The sequence below is a fragment of the Argiope bruennichi genome, chromosome 7 (genome assembly GCF_947563725.1).
Source record: "Argiope bruennichi chromosome 7, qqArgBrue1.1, whole genome shotgun sequence".
Classification (NCBI taxonomy): Eukaryota; Metazoa; Arthropoda; class Arachnida; order Araneae; family Araneidae; genus Argiope; species Argiope bruennichi.
Window position 1 is genome coordinate 7,763,238 of NC_079157.1, and position 14,451 is coordinate 7,777,688.

The 14,451-nt window shown below is 46.4% G+C and overlaps 1 protein-coding gene across 3 annotated transcripts in view; it reads left to right on the forward strand.

Annotated features, from left to right (window-relative positions):
- The window catches only part of LOC129976747 (fibroin heavy chain-like), a 42,903-nt gene that overhangs the window by 13,801 nt on the left and 14,651 nt on the right, over window positions 1–14,451 (forward strand). For all 3 annotated transcript variants that reach the window (XM_056090476.1, XM_056090477.1, XM_056090478.1), the window contains exons 7-13: window positions 198–1,154; window positions 2,378–3,334; window positions 4,558–5,502; window positions 6,726–7,676; window positions 8,900–9,859; window positions 11,083–12,042; window positions 13,266–14,225. In XM_056090476.1, the coding sequence (XP_055946451.1) occupies window positions 198–1,154; window positions 2,378–3,334; window positions 4,558–5,502; window positions 6,726–7,676; window positions 8,900–9,859; window positions 11,083–12,042; window positions 13,266–14,225 (6,690 nt within the window). The remainder of the gene's footprint in view (window positions 1–197; window positions 1,155–2,377; window positions 3,335–4,557; window positions 5,503–6,725; window positions 7,677–8,899; window positions 9,860–11,082; window positions 12,043–13,265; window positions 14,226–14,451) is intronic.

Consider the following 14,451-nt stretch of genomic DNA (forward strand, 5'->3'; position numbering starts at 1 on the left):
ACGTGCTACTTTAGCAGGCACAAAGTTTATTGAGAAAGTATTTCAAGTAATTTCATATACCCAGATGAACACAAGTATGGCAAACCTACAACGAAATATATTTGCATCTACTATTACTTTAAATGCCGTTAAGATTATCCATTCCAAAGAAATCATTAATTGAGCATTCAAGTACATTTGTCATGTTTTTTTCATAGGAGGAGCTGGTGCACCAGGAGGACCTGGAGGTCCAGGTGGACCAGGCGGCCCTGGAGGTCCAGGTGGATTTGGCGGAGGAGCAGGAATCGGTGGTGGTGTTGGAACAGGAGCTGGAGGTGTTGGACCGTCTGGAGGTGCTGGTGGAACAGGTCCGGTATCTGTCTCTTCTACTGTAAGTGTCGGTGGTGCTGGCGGACCAGGCGCAGGTGGACCAGGAGTAGGAGGACCAGGAGCAGGTGGAGCAGGAGCTGGTGGTGTCGGAACTGGAGGATTTGGAGGTCCAGGTGGATTCGATGGACCGGGAGGTCCTGGAGGACCAGGCGGCCCAGGAGGAGCAGGCGGAGGCGCCAGCGGCGCTGGAGGATTGTACGGACCTGGAGGTGCTGGAGGATTGTACGGTCCCGGAGGATTATACGGACCTGGAGGAGCTGGTGCACCTGGAGCTCCCGGAGCTCCGGGTAGAGCAGGAGGTATCGGAGGTATAGCCGGAGCTGGTGGTGTCGGACCTGGTGGAGCCTCTGGAGGTGCTGGCGGAGGAGGTGTATCAGTTACAGAATCAGTTACTGTTGGTGGAGCCGGAGGTGCAGGAGCAGGAGCAGGAGCTGGTGGAATCAGTGGACCATCAGGTCTGGGAGGAGCCGGAGCAACTGGTGGATTCGGTGGTGCAGGAGGACCTGGTGGGCCAGGAGGACCCGGTGGACCAGGAGGATTTGGAGGTTCAGGCGGAGGAGCAGGAGCCGGTGGTGTCGGACCCGGCGGAATCTCTGGAGGTGCTGGCGGATCAGGTGTAACAGTTGTAGAGTCAGTTACTGTTGGTGGAGCCGGAGGACCAGGAGCTGGTGGTGTCGGTCCAGGAGGTGTCGGACCTGGAGGAGTTGGACAGGGAGGTATTTACGGACCAGGAGGAGCTGGAGGACTTTACGGACCGGGTGCAGGTGGAGCCTTCGGAGCAGGAGGTGAGATATATTTTTAAGATCTTTAGAACACAAATATATGTCAGGTCAAGACAATTGTACATTTTATTTTGAGGCGGTCTGTAAATTGGAATCCTCGGAACACCTCCCATCTTCTTATGCTGCTCTATAAAAATGCTTCCTTCATTTTACAAACGACAATATTTCATTAGCAGATTCCTTTCGAACAGTGTTTTACGCTTTAACTCTTTCCTCAAACACTCTTTTAAAATATAAAACTTCTATAAATACAAAACGCTTCTATCTCACATGCAGTGTCATGTCTACAAATACACAGGACGAAATGAATAAATCATTATCAGCAAATTAAGAATTGGACGAAAAGTTTCAAATGCAGCATTTCGAGAAAAAAAATACATGGTATCGAGAAAGAGCCAATAAACTACATGGTTTTGTTGTCAATTAAACTCATTAAACTGTATCATTATTTCTGTGCACATTCCAACACTATATCGCATTTTCCATCCAAAATGTGTGACACGACGAAATAACCTGGCAATGTTTTTAAATTCATGCTCTTCTTGGAGAACTTCTTTTATTCTATTTCTTGTCGATTATTTTAATTTAATTTCTCTTCCTCACATATTTATTTAACATCTCTAGAAAGACTCACTTCCAAACTAGAAACATTGCTTTTCTGTCACAGTTAACACATAAAAATGATTTCGAGGAAAGAATGCTGTTAAAGTCGCCAACAAACGTATAGCTTTCCGACACGAAAACCTATGCGCCTCCTGTACTTGGCTAACTATTATTCCCTGTCCCTCCGACCCCTTTCTCTTAAATGGAACGATTTCTATAATAAATACCGCCTCTGTATTTTGTATTTGCGACAATTTCCGCTATATTATCAATCACTAATTTACTTTCTGATGTCACTTTGAATTGTTATTATAAATACAATTCAATATACGTGACTAATATTTAAAGATTTTTCTATTTCAATAATCGTTTCAGACGCATATCATTTATCCGAATATTTTAATAGACATCCTAATCCTGAGGAAACGTGCTACTTTAGCAGGCACAAAGTTTATTGAGAAAGTATTTCAAGTAATTTCATATACCCAGATGAACACAAGTTATGGCAAACCTACAACGAAATATATTTGCATCTACTATTACTTTAAATGCCGTTAAGAATATCCATTCCAAATAAATCATTGATTGAGCATTCAAGTACATTTGTCATGTTTTTTTCATAGGAGGAGCTGGTGCACCAGGAGGACCTGGAGGTCCAGGTGGACCAGGCGGCCCTGGAGGTCCAGGTGGATTTGGCGGAGGAGCAGGAATCGGCGGTGGTGTTGGACCAGGAGCTGGAGGTGTTGGACCGTCTGGAGGTGCTGGTGGAACAGGTCCGGTATCTGTCTCTTCTACTGTAAGTGTCGGTGGTGCTGGCGGACCAGGCGCAAGTGGACCAGGAGTAGGAGGACCAGGAGCAGGTGGAGCAGGAGCTGGTGGTGTCGGAACTGGAGGATTTGGAGGTCCAGGTGGATTCGGTGGACCGGGAGGTCCTGGAGGACCAGGCGGCCCAGGAGGAGCAGGCGGAGGCGCCGGCGGCGCTGGCGGATTGTACGGACCTGGAGGTGCTGGAGGATTGTACGGTCCCGGAGGATTATACGGACCTGGAGGAGCTGGTGCACCTGGAGCTCCCGGAGCTCCGGGTAGAGCAGGAGGTATCGGAGGTATAGCCGGAGCTGGTGGTGTCGGACCTGGTGGAGTCTCTGGAGGTGCTGGCGGAGGAGGTGTATCAGTTACAGAATCAGTTACTGTTGGTGGAGCCGGAGGTGCAGGAGCAGGAGCAGGAGCTGGTGGAATCAGTGGACCATCAGGTCTGGGAGGAGCCGGAGCAACTGGTGGATTCGGTGGTGCAGGAGGACCTGGTGGGCCAGGAGGACCCGGTGGACCAGGAGGATTTGGAGGTTCAGGCGGAGGAGCAGGAGCCGGTGGTGTCGGACCCGGCGGAATCTCTGGAGGTGCTGGCGGATCAGGTGTAACAGTTGTAGAGTCAGTTACTGTTGGTGGAGCCGGAGGACCAGGAGCTGGTGGTGTCGGTCCAGGAGGTGTCGGACCTGGAGGAGTTGGACCGGGAGGTATTTACGGACCAGGAGGAGCTGGAGGACTTTACGGACCGGGTGCAGGTGTAGCCTTCGGAGCAGGAGGTGAGATATATTTTTAAGATCTTTAGAACACAAATATATGTCAGGTCAAGACAATTGTACATTTTATTTTGAGGCGGTCTGTAAATTGGAATCCTCGGAACACCTCCCATCTTCTTATGCTGCTCTATAAAAATGCTTCCTTCATTTTACAAACGACAATATTTCATTAGCAGATTCCTTTCGAACAGTGTTTTACGCTTTAACTCTTTCCTCAAACACTCTTTTAAAATATAAAACTTCTATAAATACAAAACGCTTCTATCTCACATGCAGTGTCATGTCTACAAATACACAGGACGAAATGAATAAATCATTATCAGCAAATTAAGAATTGGACGAAAAGTTTCAAATGCAGCATTTCGAGAAAAAAAATACATGGTATCGAGAAAGAGCCAATAAACTACATGGTTTTGTTGTCAATTAAACTCATTAAACTGTATCATTATTTCTGTGCACATTCCAACACTATATCGCATTTTCCATCCAAAATGTGTGACACGACGAAATAACCTGGCAATGTTTTTAAATTCATGCTCTTCTTGGAGAACTTCTTTTATTCTATTTCTTGTCGATTATTTTAATTTAATTTCTCTTCCTCACATATTTATTTAACATCTCTAGAAAGACTCACTTCCAAACTAGAAACATTGCTTTTCTGTCACAGTTAACACATAAAAATGATTTCGAGGAAAGAATGCTGTTAAAGTCGCCAACAAACGTATAGCTTTCCGACACGAAAACCTATGCGCCTCCTGTACTTGGCTAACTATTATTCCCTGTCCCTCCGACCCCTTTTTCTTAAATGGAACGATTTCTATAATAAATACCGCCTCTGTATTTTGTATTTGCGACAATTTCCGCTATATTATCAATCACTAATTTACTTTCTGATGTCACTTTGAATTGTTATTATAAATACAATTCAATATACGTGACTAATATTTAAAGATTTTTCTATTTCAATAATCGTTTCAGACGCATATCATTTATCCGAATATTTTAATAGACATCCTAATCCTGAGGAAACGTGCTACTTTAGCAGGCACAAAGTTTATTGAGAAAGTATTTCAAGTAATTTCATATACCCAGATGAACACAAGTTATGGCAAACCTACAACGAAATATATTTGCATCTACTATTACTTTAAATGCCGTTAAGAATATCCATTCCAAATAAATCATTGATTGAGCATTCAAATACATTTGTCATGTTTTTTTCATAGGAGGAGCTGGTGCACCAGGAGGACCTGGAGGTCCAGGTGGACCAGGCGGCCCTGGAGGTCCAGGTGGATTTGGCGGAGGAGCAGGAATCGGCGGTGGTGTTGGACCAGGAGCTGGAGGTGTTGGACCGTCTGGAGGTGCTGGTGGAACAGGTCCGGTATCTGTCTCTTCTACTGTAAGTGTCGGTGGTGCTGGCGGACCAGGCGCAGGTGGACCAGGAGTAGGAGGACCAGGGGCAGGTGGAGCAGGAGCTGGTGGTGTCGGAACTGGAGGATTTGGAGGTCCAGGTGGATTTGGTGGACCGGGAGGTCCTGGAGGAACAGGCGGCCCAGGAGGAGCAGGCGGAGGCGCCGGCGGCGCTGGCGGATTGTACGGACCTGGAGGTGCTGGAGGATTGTACGGTCCCGGAGGATTATACGGACCTGGAGGAGCTGGTGCACCTGGAGCTCCCGGAGCTCCGGGTAGAGCAGGAGGTATCGGAGGTATAGCCGGAGCTGGTGGTGTCGGACCTGGTGGAGTCTCTGGAGGTGCTGGCGGAGGAGGTGTATCAGTTACAGAATCAGTTACTGTTGGTGGAGCCGGAGGTGCAAGAGCTGGTGGAATCGGTGGACCATCAGGTCTGGGAGGAGCCGGAGCAACTGGTGGATTCGGTGGTGCAGGAGGACCTGGTGGACCAGGAGGACCCGGTGGACCAGGAGGATTTGGAGGTTCAGGCGGAGGAGCAGGAGCCGGTGGTGTCGGACCCGGCGGAATCTCTGGAGGTGCTGGCGGATCAGGTGTAACAGTTGTAGAGTCAGTTACTGTTGGTGGAGCCGGAGGACCAGGAGCTGGTGGTGTCGGTCCAGGAGGTGTCGGACCTGGAGGAGTTGGACCGGGAGGTATTTACGGACCAGGAGGAGCTGGAGGACTTTACGGACCGGGTGCAGGTGGAGCCTTCGGAGCAGGAGGTGAGATATATTTTTAACATCTTTAGAACACAAATATATGTCAGGTCAAGACAATTGTACACTTTATTTTGAGGCGGTCTGTAAATTGGAATCCTCGGAACACCTCCCATCTTCTTATGCTGCTCTATAAAAATGCTTCCTTCATTTTACAAACGACAATATTTCATTAGCAGATTCCTTTCGAACAGTGTTTTACGCTTTAACTCTTTCCTCAAATACTCTTTTAAAATATAAAACTGCTATAAATACAAAACGCTTCTATCTCACATGCAGTGTCATGTCTACAAATACACAGGACGAAATGAATAAATCATTATCAGCAAATTAAGAATTGGACGAAAAGTTTCAAATGCAGCATTTCGAGAAAAAAAAATACATGGTATCGAGAAAGAGCCAATAAACTACATGGTTTTGTTGTCAATTAAACTCATTAAACTGTATCATTATTTCTGTGCACATTCCACCACTATATCGCATTTTCCATCCAAAATGTGTGACACGACGAAATAACCTGGCAATGTTTTTAAATTCATGCTCTTCTTGGAGAACTTCTTTTATTCTATTTCTTGTCGATTATTTTAATTTAATTTCTCTTCCTCACATATTTATTTACCATCTCTAGAAAGACTCACTTCCAAACTAGAAACATTGCTTTTCTGTCACAGTTAACACATAAAAATGATTTCGAGGAAAGAATGCTGTTAAAGTCGCCAACAAACGTATAGCTTTCCGACACGAAAACCTATGCGCCTCTTGTACTTGGCTAACTATTATTCCCTGTCCCTCCGACCCCTTTTTCTTAAATGGAACGATTTCTATAATAAATACCGCCTCTGTATTTTGTATTTGCAACAATTTCGTCTATATTATCAATCACTAATTTACTTCCTGATGTCACTTAGAATTGTTATTATAAATACAATTCAATATACGTGACTAATATTTAAAGATTTTTCTATTTCAATAATCGTTTCAAACGCATATCATTAATCCGAATATTTTAATAGACATCCTAATCCTGAGGAAACGTGCTACTTTAGCAGGCACAAAGTTTATTGAGAAAGTATTTCAAGTAATTTCATATAACCAGATGAACACAAGTATGGCAAACCTACAACGAAATATATTTGCATCTACTATTACTTTAAATGCCGTTAAGAATATCCATTCCAAAGAAATCATTGATTGAGCATTCAAGTACATTTGTCATGTTTTTTTCATAGGAGGAGCTGGTGCACCAGGAGGACCTGGAGGTCCAGGTGGACCAGGCGGCCCTGGAGGTCCAGGTGGATTTGGCGGAGGAGCAGGAATCGGCGGTGGTGTTGGACCAGGAGCTGGAGGTGTTGGACCGTCGGGAGGTGCTGGTGGAACAGGTCCGGTATCTGTCTCTTCTACTGTAAGTGTCGGTGGTGCTGGCAGACCAGGCGCAGGTGGACCAGGAGTAGGAGGAGCAGGTGGAGCAGGAGCTGGTGGTGTCGGAACTGGAGGATTTGGAGGTCCAGGTGGATTCGGTGGACCGGGAGGTCCTGGAGGACCAGGCGGCCCAGGAGTAGCAGGCGGAGGCGCCGGCGGCGCTGGCGGATTGTACGGACCTGGAGGTGCTGGAGGATTGTACGGTCCCGGAGGATTATACAGACCTGGAGGAGCTGGTGCACCTGGAGCTCCCGGAGCTCCGGGTAGAGCAGGAGGTATCGGAGGTATAGCCGGAGCTGGTGGTGTCGGACCTGGTGGAGTCTCTGGAGGTGCTGGCGGAGGAGGTGTATCAGTTACAGAATCAGTTACTGTTGGTGGAGCCGGAGGTGCAGGAGCAGGAGCAGGAGCTGGTGGAATCGGTGGACCATCAGGTCTGGGAGGAGCCGGAGCAACTGGTGGATTCGGTGGTGCTGGAGGACCTGGTGGACCAGGAGGACCCGGTGGACCAGGAGGATTTGGAGGTTCAGGCGGAGGAGCAGGAGCCGGTGGTGTCGGACCCTGCGGAATCTCTGGAGGTGCTGGCGGATCAGGTGTAACAGTTGTAGAGTCAGTTACTGTTGGTGGAGCCGGAGGACCAGGAGCTGGTGGTGTCGGTCCAGGAGGTGTCGGACCTGGAGGAGTTGGACCGGGAGGTATTTACGGACCAGGAGGAGCTGGAGGACTTTACGGACCGGGTGCAGGTGGAGACTTCAGAGAAGGAGGTGAGATATATTTTTAAGATCTTTAGAACACAAATATATGTCAGGTCAAGACAATTGTACACTTTATTTTGAGGCGGTCTGTAAATTGGAATCCTCGGAACACCTCCCATCTTCTTATGCTGCTCTATAAAAATGCTTCCTTCATTTTACAAACGACAATATTTCATTAGCAGATTCCTTTCGAACAGTGTTTTACGCTTTAACTGTTTCCTCAAACACTCTTTTAAAATATAAAACTTCTATAAATACAAAACGCTTCTATCTCACATGCAGTGTCATGTCTACAAATACACAGGACGAAATGAATAAATCATTATCAGCAAATTAAGAATTGGACGAAAAGTTTCAAATGCAGCATTTCGAGAAAAAAAAATACATGGTATCGAGAAAGAGCCAATAAACTACATGGTTTTGTTGTCAATTAAACTCATTAAACTGTATCATTATTTCTGTGCACATTCCACCACTATATCGCATTTTCCATCCAAAATGTGTGACACGACGAAATAACCTGGCAATGTTTTTAAATTCATGCTCTTCTTGGAGAACTTCTTTTATTCTATTTCTTGTCGATTATTTTAATTTAATTTCTCTTCCTCACATATTTATTTACCATCTCTAGAAAGACTCACTTCCAAACTAGAAACATTGCTTTTCTGTCACAGTTAACACATAAAAATGATTTCGAGGAAAAAATGCTGTTAAAGTCGCCAACAAACGTATAGCTTTCCGACACGAAAACCTATGCGCCTCCTGTACTTGGCTAACTATTATTCCCTGTCCTTCCGACCCCTTTTTCTTAAATGGAACGATTTCTATAATAAATACCGCCTCTGTATTTTGTATTTGCGACAATTTCCGCTATATTATCAATCACTAATTTACTTTCTGATGTCACTTTGAATTGTTATTATAAATACAATTCAATATACGTGACTAATATTTAAAGATTTTTCTATTTCAATAATCGTTTCAGACGCATATCATTAATCCGAATATTTTAATAGACATCCTAATCCTGAGGAACCGTGCTACTTTAGCAGGCACAAAGTTTATTGAGAAAGTATTTCAAGTAATTTCATATAACCAGATGAACACAAGTATGGCAAACCTACAACGAAATATATTTGCATCTACTATTACTTTAAATGCCGTTAAGAATATCCATTCCAAAGAAATCATTGATTGAGCATTCAAGTACATTTGTCATGTTTTTTTCATAGGAGGAGCTGGTGCACCAGGAGGACCTGGAGGTCCAGGTGGACCAGGCGGCCCTGGAGGTCCAGGTGGATTTGGCGGAGGAGCAGGAATCGGCGGTGGTTTTGGACCAGGAGCTGGAGGTGTTGGACCGTCTGGAGGTGCTGGTGGAACAGGTCCGGTATCTGTCTCTTCTACTGTAAGTGTCGGTGGTGCTGGCGGACCAGGCGCAGGTGGACCAGGAGTAGGAGGACCAGGAGCAGGTGGAGCAGGAGCTGGTGGTGTCGGAACTGGAGGATTTGGAGGTCCAGGTGGATTCGGTGGACCGGGAGGTCCTGGAGGACCAGGCGGCCCAGGAGGAGCAGGCAGAGGCGCCGGCGGCGCTGGCGGATTGTACGGACCTGGAGGTGCTGGAGGATTGTACGGTCCCGGAGGATTATACGGACCTGGAGGAGCTGGTGCACCTGGAGCTCCCGGAGCTCCGGGTAGAGCAGGAGGTATCGGAGGTATAGCCGGAGCTGGTGGGGTCGGACCTGGTGGAGTCTCTGGAGGTGCTGGCGGAGGAGGTGTATCAGTTACAGAATCAGTTACTGTTGGTGGAGCCGGAGGTGCAGGAGCAGGAGCTGGTGGAATCGGTGGACCATCAGGTCTGGGAGGAGCCGGAGCAACTGGTGGATTCGGTGGTGCTGGAGGACCTGGTGGACCAGGAGGACCCGGTGGACCAGGAGGATTTGGAGGTTCAGGCGGAGGAGCAGGAGCCGGTGGTGTCGGACCCGGCGGAATCTCTGGAGGTGCTGGCGGTGCTGGCGGATCAGATGTAACAGTTGTAGAGTCAGTTACTGTTGGTGGAGCCGGAGGACCAGGAGCTGGTGGTGTCGGTCCAGGAGGTGTCGGACCTGGAGGAGTTGGACCGGGAGGTATTTACGGACCAGGAGGAGCTGGAGGACTTTACGGACCGGGTGCAGGTGGAGACTTCAGAGAAGGAGGTGAGATATATTTTTAAGATCTTTAGAACACAAATATATGTCAGGTCAAGACAATTGTACACTTTATTTTGAGGCGGTCTGTAAATTGGAATCCTCGGAACACCTCCCATCTTCTTATGCTGCTCTATAAAAATGCTTCCTTCATTTTACAAACGACAATATTTCATTAGCAGATTCCTTTCGAACAGTGTTTTACGCTTTAACTGTTTCCTCAAACACTCTTTTAAAATATAAAACTTCTATAAATACAAAACGCTTCTATCTCACATGCAGTGTCATGTCTACAAATACACAGGACGAAATGAATAAATCATTATCAGCAAATTAAGAATTGGACGAAAAGTTTCAAATGCAGCATTTCGAGAAAAAAAAATACATGGTATCGAGAAAGAGCCAATAAACTACATGGTTTTGTTGTCAATTAAACTCATTAAACTGTATCATTATTTCTGTGCACATTCCACCACTATATCGCATTTTCCATCCAAAATGTGTGACACGACGAAATAACCTGGCAATGTTTTTAAATTCATGCTCTTCTTGGAGAACTTCTTTTATTCTATTTCTTGTCGATTATTTTAATTTAATTTCTCTTCCTCACATATTTATTTACCATCTCTAGAAAGACTCACTTCCAAACTAGAAACATTGCTTTTCTGTCACAGTTAACACATAAAAATGATTTCGAGGAAAAAATGCTGTTAAAGTCGCCAACAAACGTATAGCTTTCCGACACGAAAACCTATGCGCCTCCTGTACTTGGCTAACTATTATTCCCTGTCCTTCCGACCCCTTTTTCTTAAATGGAACGATTTCTATAATAAATACCGCCTCTGTATTTTGTATTTGCGACAATTTCCGCTATATTATCAATCACTAATTTACTTTCTGATGTCACTTTGAATTGTTATTATAAATACAATTCAATATACGTGACTAATATTTAAAGATTTTTCTATTTCAATAATCGTTTCAGACGCATATCATTAATCCGAATATTTTAATAGACATCCTAATCCTGAGGAACCGTGCTACTTTAGCAGGCACAAAGTTTATTGAGAAAGTATTTCAAGTAATTTCATATAACCAGATGAACACAAGTATGGCAAACCTACAACGAAATATATTTGCATCTACTATTACTTTAAATGCCGTTAAGAATATCCATTCCAAAGAAATCATTGATTGAGCATTCAAGTACATTTGTCATGTTTTTTTCATAGGAGGAGCTGGTGCACCAGGAGGACCTGGAGGTCCAGGTGGACCAGGCGGCCCTGGAGGTCCAGGTGGATTTGGCGGAGGAGCAGGAATCGGCGGTGGTTTTGGACCAGGAGCTGGAGGTGTTGGACCGTCTGGAGGTGCTGGTGGAACAGGTCCGGTATCTGTCTCTTCTACTGTAAGTGTCGGTGGTGCTGGCGGACCAGGCGCAGGTGGACCAGGAGTAGGAGGACCAGGAGCAGGTGGAGCAGGAGCTGGTGGTGTCGGAACTGGAGGATTTGGAGGTCCAGGTGGATTCGGTGGACCGGGAGGTCCTGGAGGACCAGGCGGCCCAGGAGGAGCAGGCAGAGGCGCCGGCGGCGCTGGCGGATTGTACGGACCTGGAGGTGCTGGAGGATTGTACGGTCCCGGAGGATTATACGGACCTGGAGGAGCTGGTGCACCTGGAGCTCCCGGAGCTCCGGGTAGAGCAGGAGGTATCGGAGGTATAGCCGGAGCTGGTGGGGTCGGACCTGGTGGAGTCTCTGGAGGTGCTGGCGGAGGAGGTGTATCAGTTACAGAATCAGTTACTGTTGGTGGAGCCGGAGGTGCAGGAGCAGGAGCTGGTGGAATCGGTGGACCATCAGGTCTGGGAGGAGCCGGAGCAACTGGTGGATTCGGTGGTGCTGGAGGACCTGGTGGACCAGGAGGACCCGGTGGACCAGGAGGATTTGGAGGTTCAGGCGGAGGAGCAGGAGCCGGTGGTGTCGGACCCGGCGGAATCTCTGGAGGTGCTGGCGGTGCTGGCGGATCAGATGTAACAGTTGTAGAGTCAGTTACTGTTGGTGGAGCCGGAGGACCAGGAGCTGGTGGTGTCGGTCCAGGAGGTGTCGGACCTGGAGGAGTTGGACCGGGAGGTATTTACGGACCAGGAGGAGCTGGAGGACTTTACGGACCGGGTGCAGGTGGAGCCTTCGGAGCAGGAGGTGAGATATATTTTTAAGATCTTTAGAACACAAATATATGTCAGGTCAAGACAATTGTACACTTTATTTTGAGGCGGTCTGTAAATTGGAATCCTCGGAACACCTCCCATTTTCTTATGCTGCTCTATAAAAATGCTTCCTTCATTTTACAAACGACAATATTTCATTAGCAGATTCCTTTCGAACAGTGTTTTACGCTTTAACTCTTTCCTCAAATACTCTTTTAAAATATAAAACTGCTATAAATACAAAACGCTTCTATCTCACATGCAGTGTCATGTCTACAAATACACAGGACGAAATGAATAAATCATTATCAGCAAATTAAGAATTGGACGAAAAGTTTCAAATGCAGCATTTCGAGAAAAAAAAATACATGGTATCGAGAAAGAGCCAATAAACTACATGGTTTTGTTGTCAATTAAACTCATTAAACTGTATCATTATTTCTGTGCACATTCCACCACTATATCGCATTTTCCATCCAAAATGTGTGACACGACGAAATAACCTGGCAATGTTTTTAAATTCATGCTCTTCTTGGAGAACTTCTTTTATTCTATTTCTTGTCGATTATTTTAATTTAATTTCTCTTCCTCACATACTTATTTACCATCTCTAGAAAGACTCACTTCCAAACTAGAAACATTGCTTTTCTGTCACAGTTAACACATAAAAATGATTTCGAGGAAAGAATGCTGTTAAAGTCGCCAACAAACGTATAGCTTTCCGAAACGAAAACCTATGCGCCTCCTGTACTTGGCTAACTATTATTACCTGTCCTTCCGACCCCTTTTTCTTAAATGGAACGATTTCTATAATAAATACCGCCTCTGTATTTTGTATTTGCGACAATTTCCGCTATATTATCAATCACTAATTTACTTTCTGATGTCACTTTGAATTGTTATTATAAATACAATTCAATATATGTGACTAATATTTAAAGATTTTTCTATTTCAATAATCGTTTCAGACGCATATCATTAATCCGAATATTTTAATAGACATCCTAATCCTGAGGAAACGTGCTACTTTAGCAGGCACAAAGTTTATTGAGAAAGTATTTCAAGTAATTTCATATAACCAGATGAACACAAGTATGGCAAACCTACAACGAAATATATTTGCATCTACTATTACTTTAAATGCCGTTAAGAATATCCATTCCAAAGAAATCATTGATTGAGCATTCAAGTACATTTGTCATGTTTTTTTCATAGGAGGAGCTGGTGCACCAGGAGGACCTGGAGGTCCAGGTGGACCAGGCGGCCCTGGAGGTCCAGGTGGATTTAGCGGAGGAGCAGGAATCGGCGGTGGTGTTGGACCAGGAGCTGGAGTTGTTGGACCGTCTGGAGGTGCTGGTGGAACAGGTCCGGTATCTGTCTCTTCTACTGTAAGTGTCGGTGGTGCTGGCGGACCAGGCGCAGGTGGACCAGGAGTAGGAGGAGCAGGTGGAGCAGGAGCTGGTGGTGTCGGAACTGGAGGATTTGGAGGTCCAGGTGGATTCGGTGGACCGGGAGGTCCTGGAGGACCAGGCGGCCCAGGAGGAGCAGGCGGAGGTGCCGGCGGCGCTGGCGGATTGTACGGACCTGGAGGTGCTGGAGGATTGTACGGTCCCGGAGGATTATACAGACCTGGAGGAGCTGGTGCACCTGGAGCTCCCGGAGCTCCGGGTAGAGCAGGAGGTATCGGAGGTATAGCCGGAGCTGGTGGTGTCGGACCTGGTGGAGTCTCTGGAGGTGCTGGCGGAGGAGGTGTATCAGTTACAGAATCAGTTACTGTTGGTGGAGCCGGAGGTGCAGGAGCAGGAGCAGGAGCTGGTGGAATCGGTGGACCATCAGGTCTGGGAGGAGCCGGAGCAACTGGTGGATTCGGTGGTGCTGGAGGACCTGGTGGACCAGGAGGACCCGGTGGACTAGGAGGATTTGGAGGTTCAGGCGGAGGAGCAGGAGCCGGTGGTGTCGGACCCGGCGGAATCTCTGGAGGTGCTGGCGGTGCTGGCGGATCAGGTGTAACAGTTGTAGAGTCAGTTACTGTTGGTGGAGCCGGAGGACCAGGAGCTGGTGGTGTCGGTACAGGAGGTGTCGGACCTGGAGGAGTTGGACCGGGAGGTATTTACGGACCAGGAGGAGCTGGAGGACTTTACGGACCGGGTGCAGGTGGAGCCTTCAGAGAAGGAGGTGATATATATTTTTAAGATCTTTAGAACACAAATATATGTCAGGTCAAGACAATTGTACACTTTATTTTGAGGCGGTCTGTAAATTGGAATCCTCGGAACACCTCCCATCTTCTTATGCTGCTCTATAAAAATGCTTCCTTCATTTTACAAACGACAATATTTCATTAGCAGATTCCTTTCGAACAGTGTTTTACGCTTTAACTCTTTCCTCAAACACTCTTTTA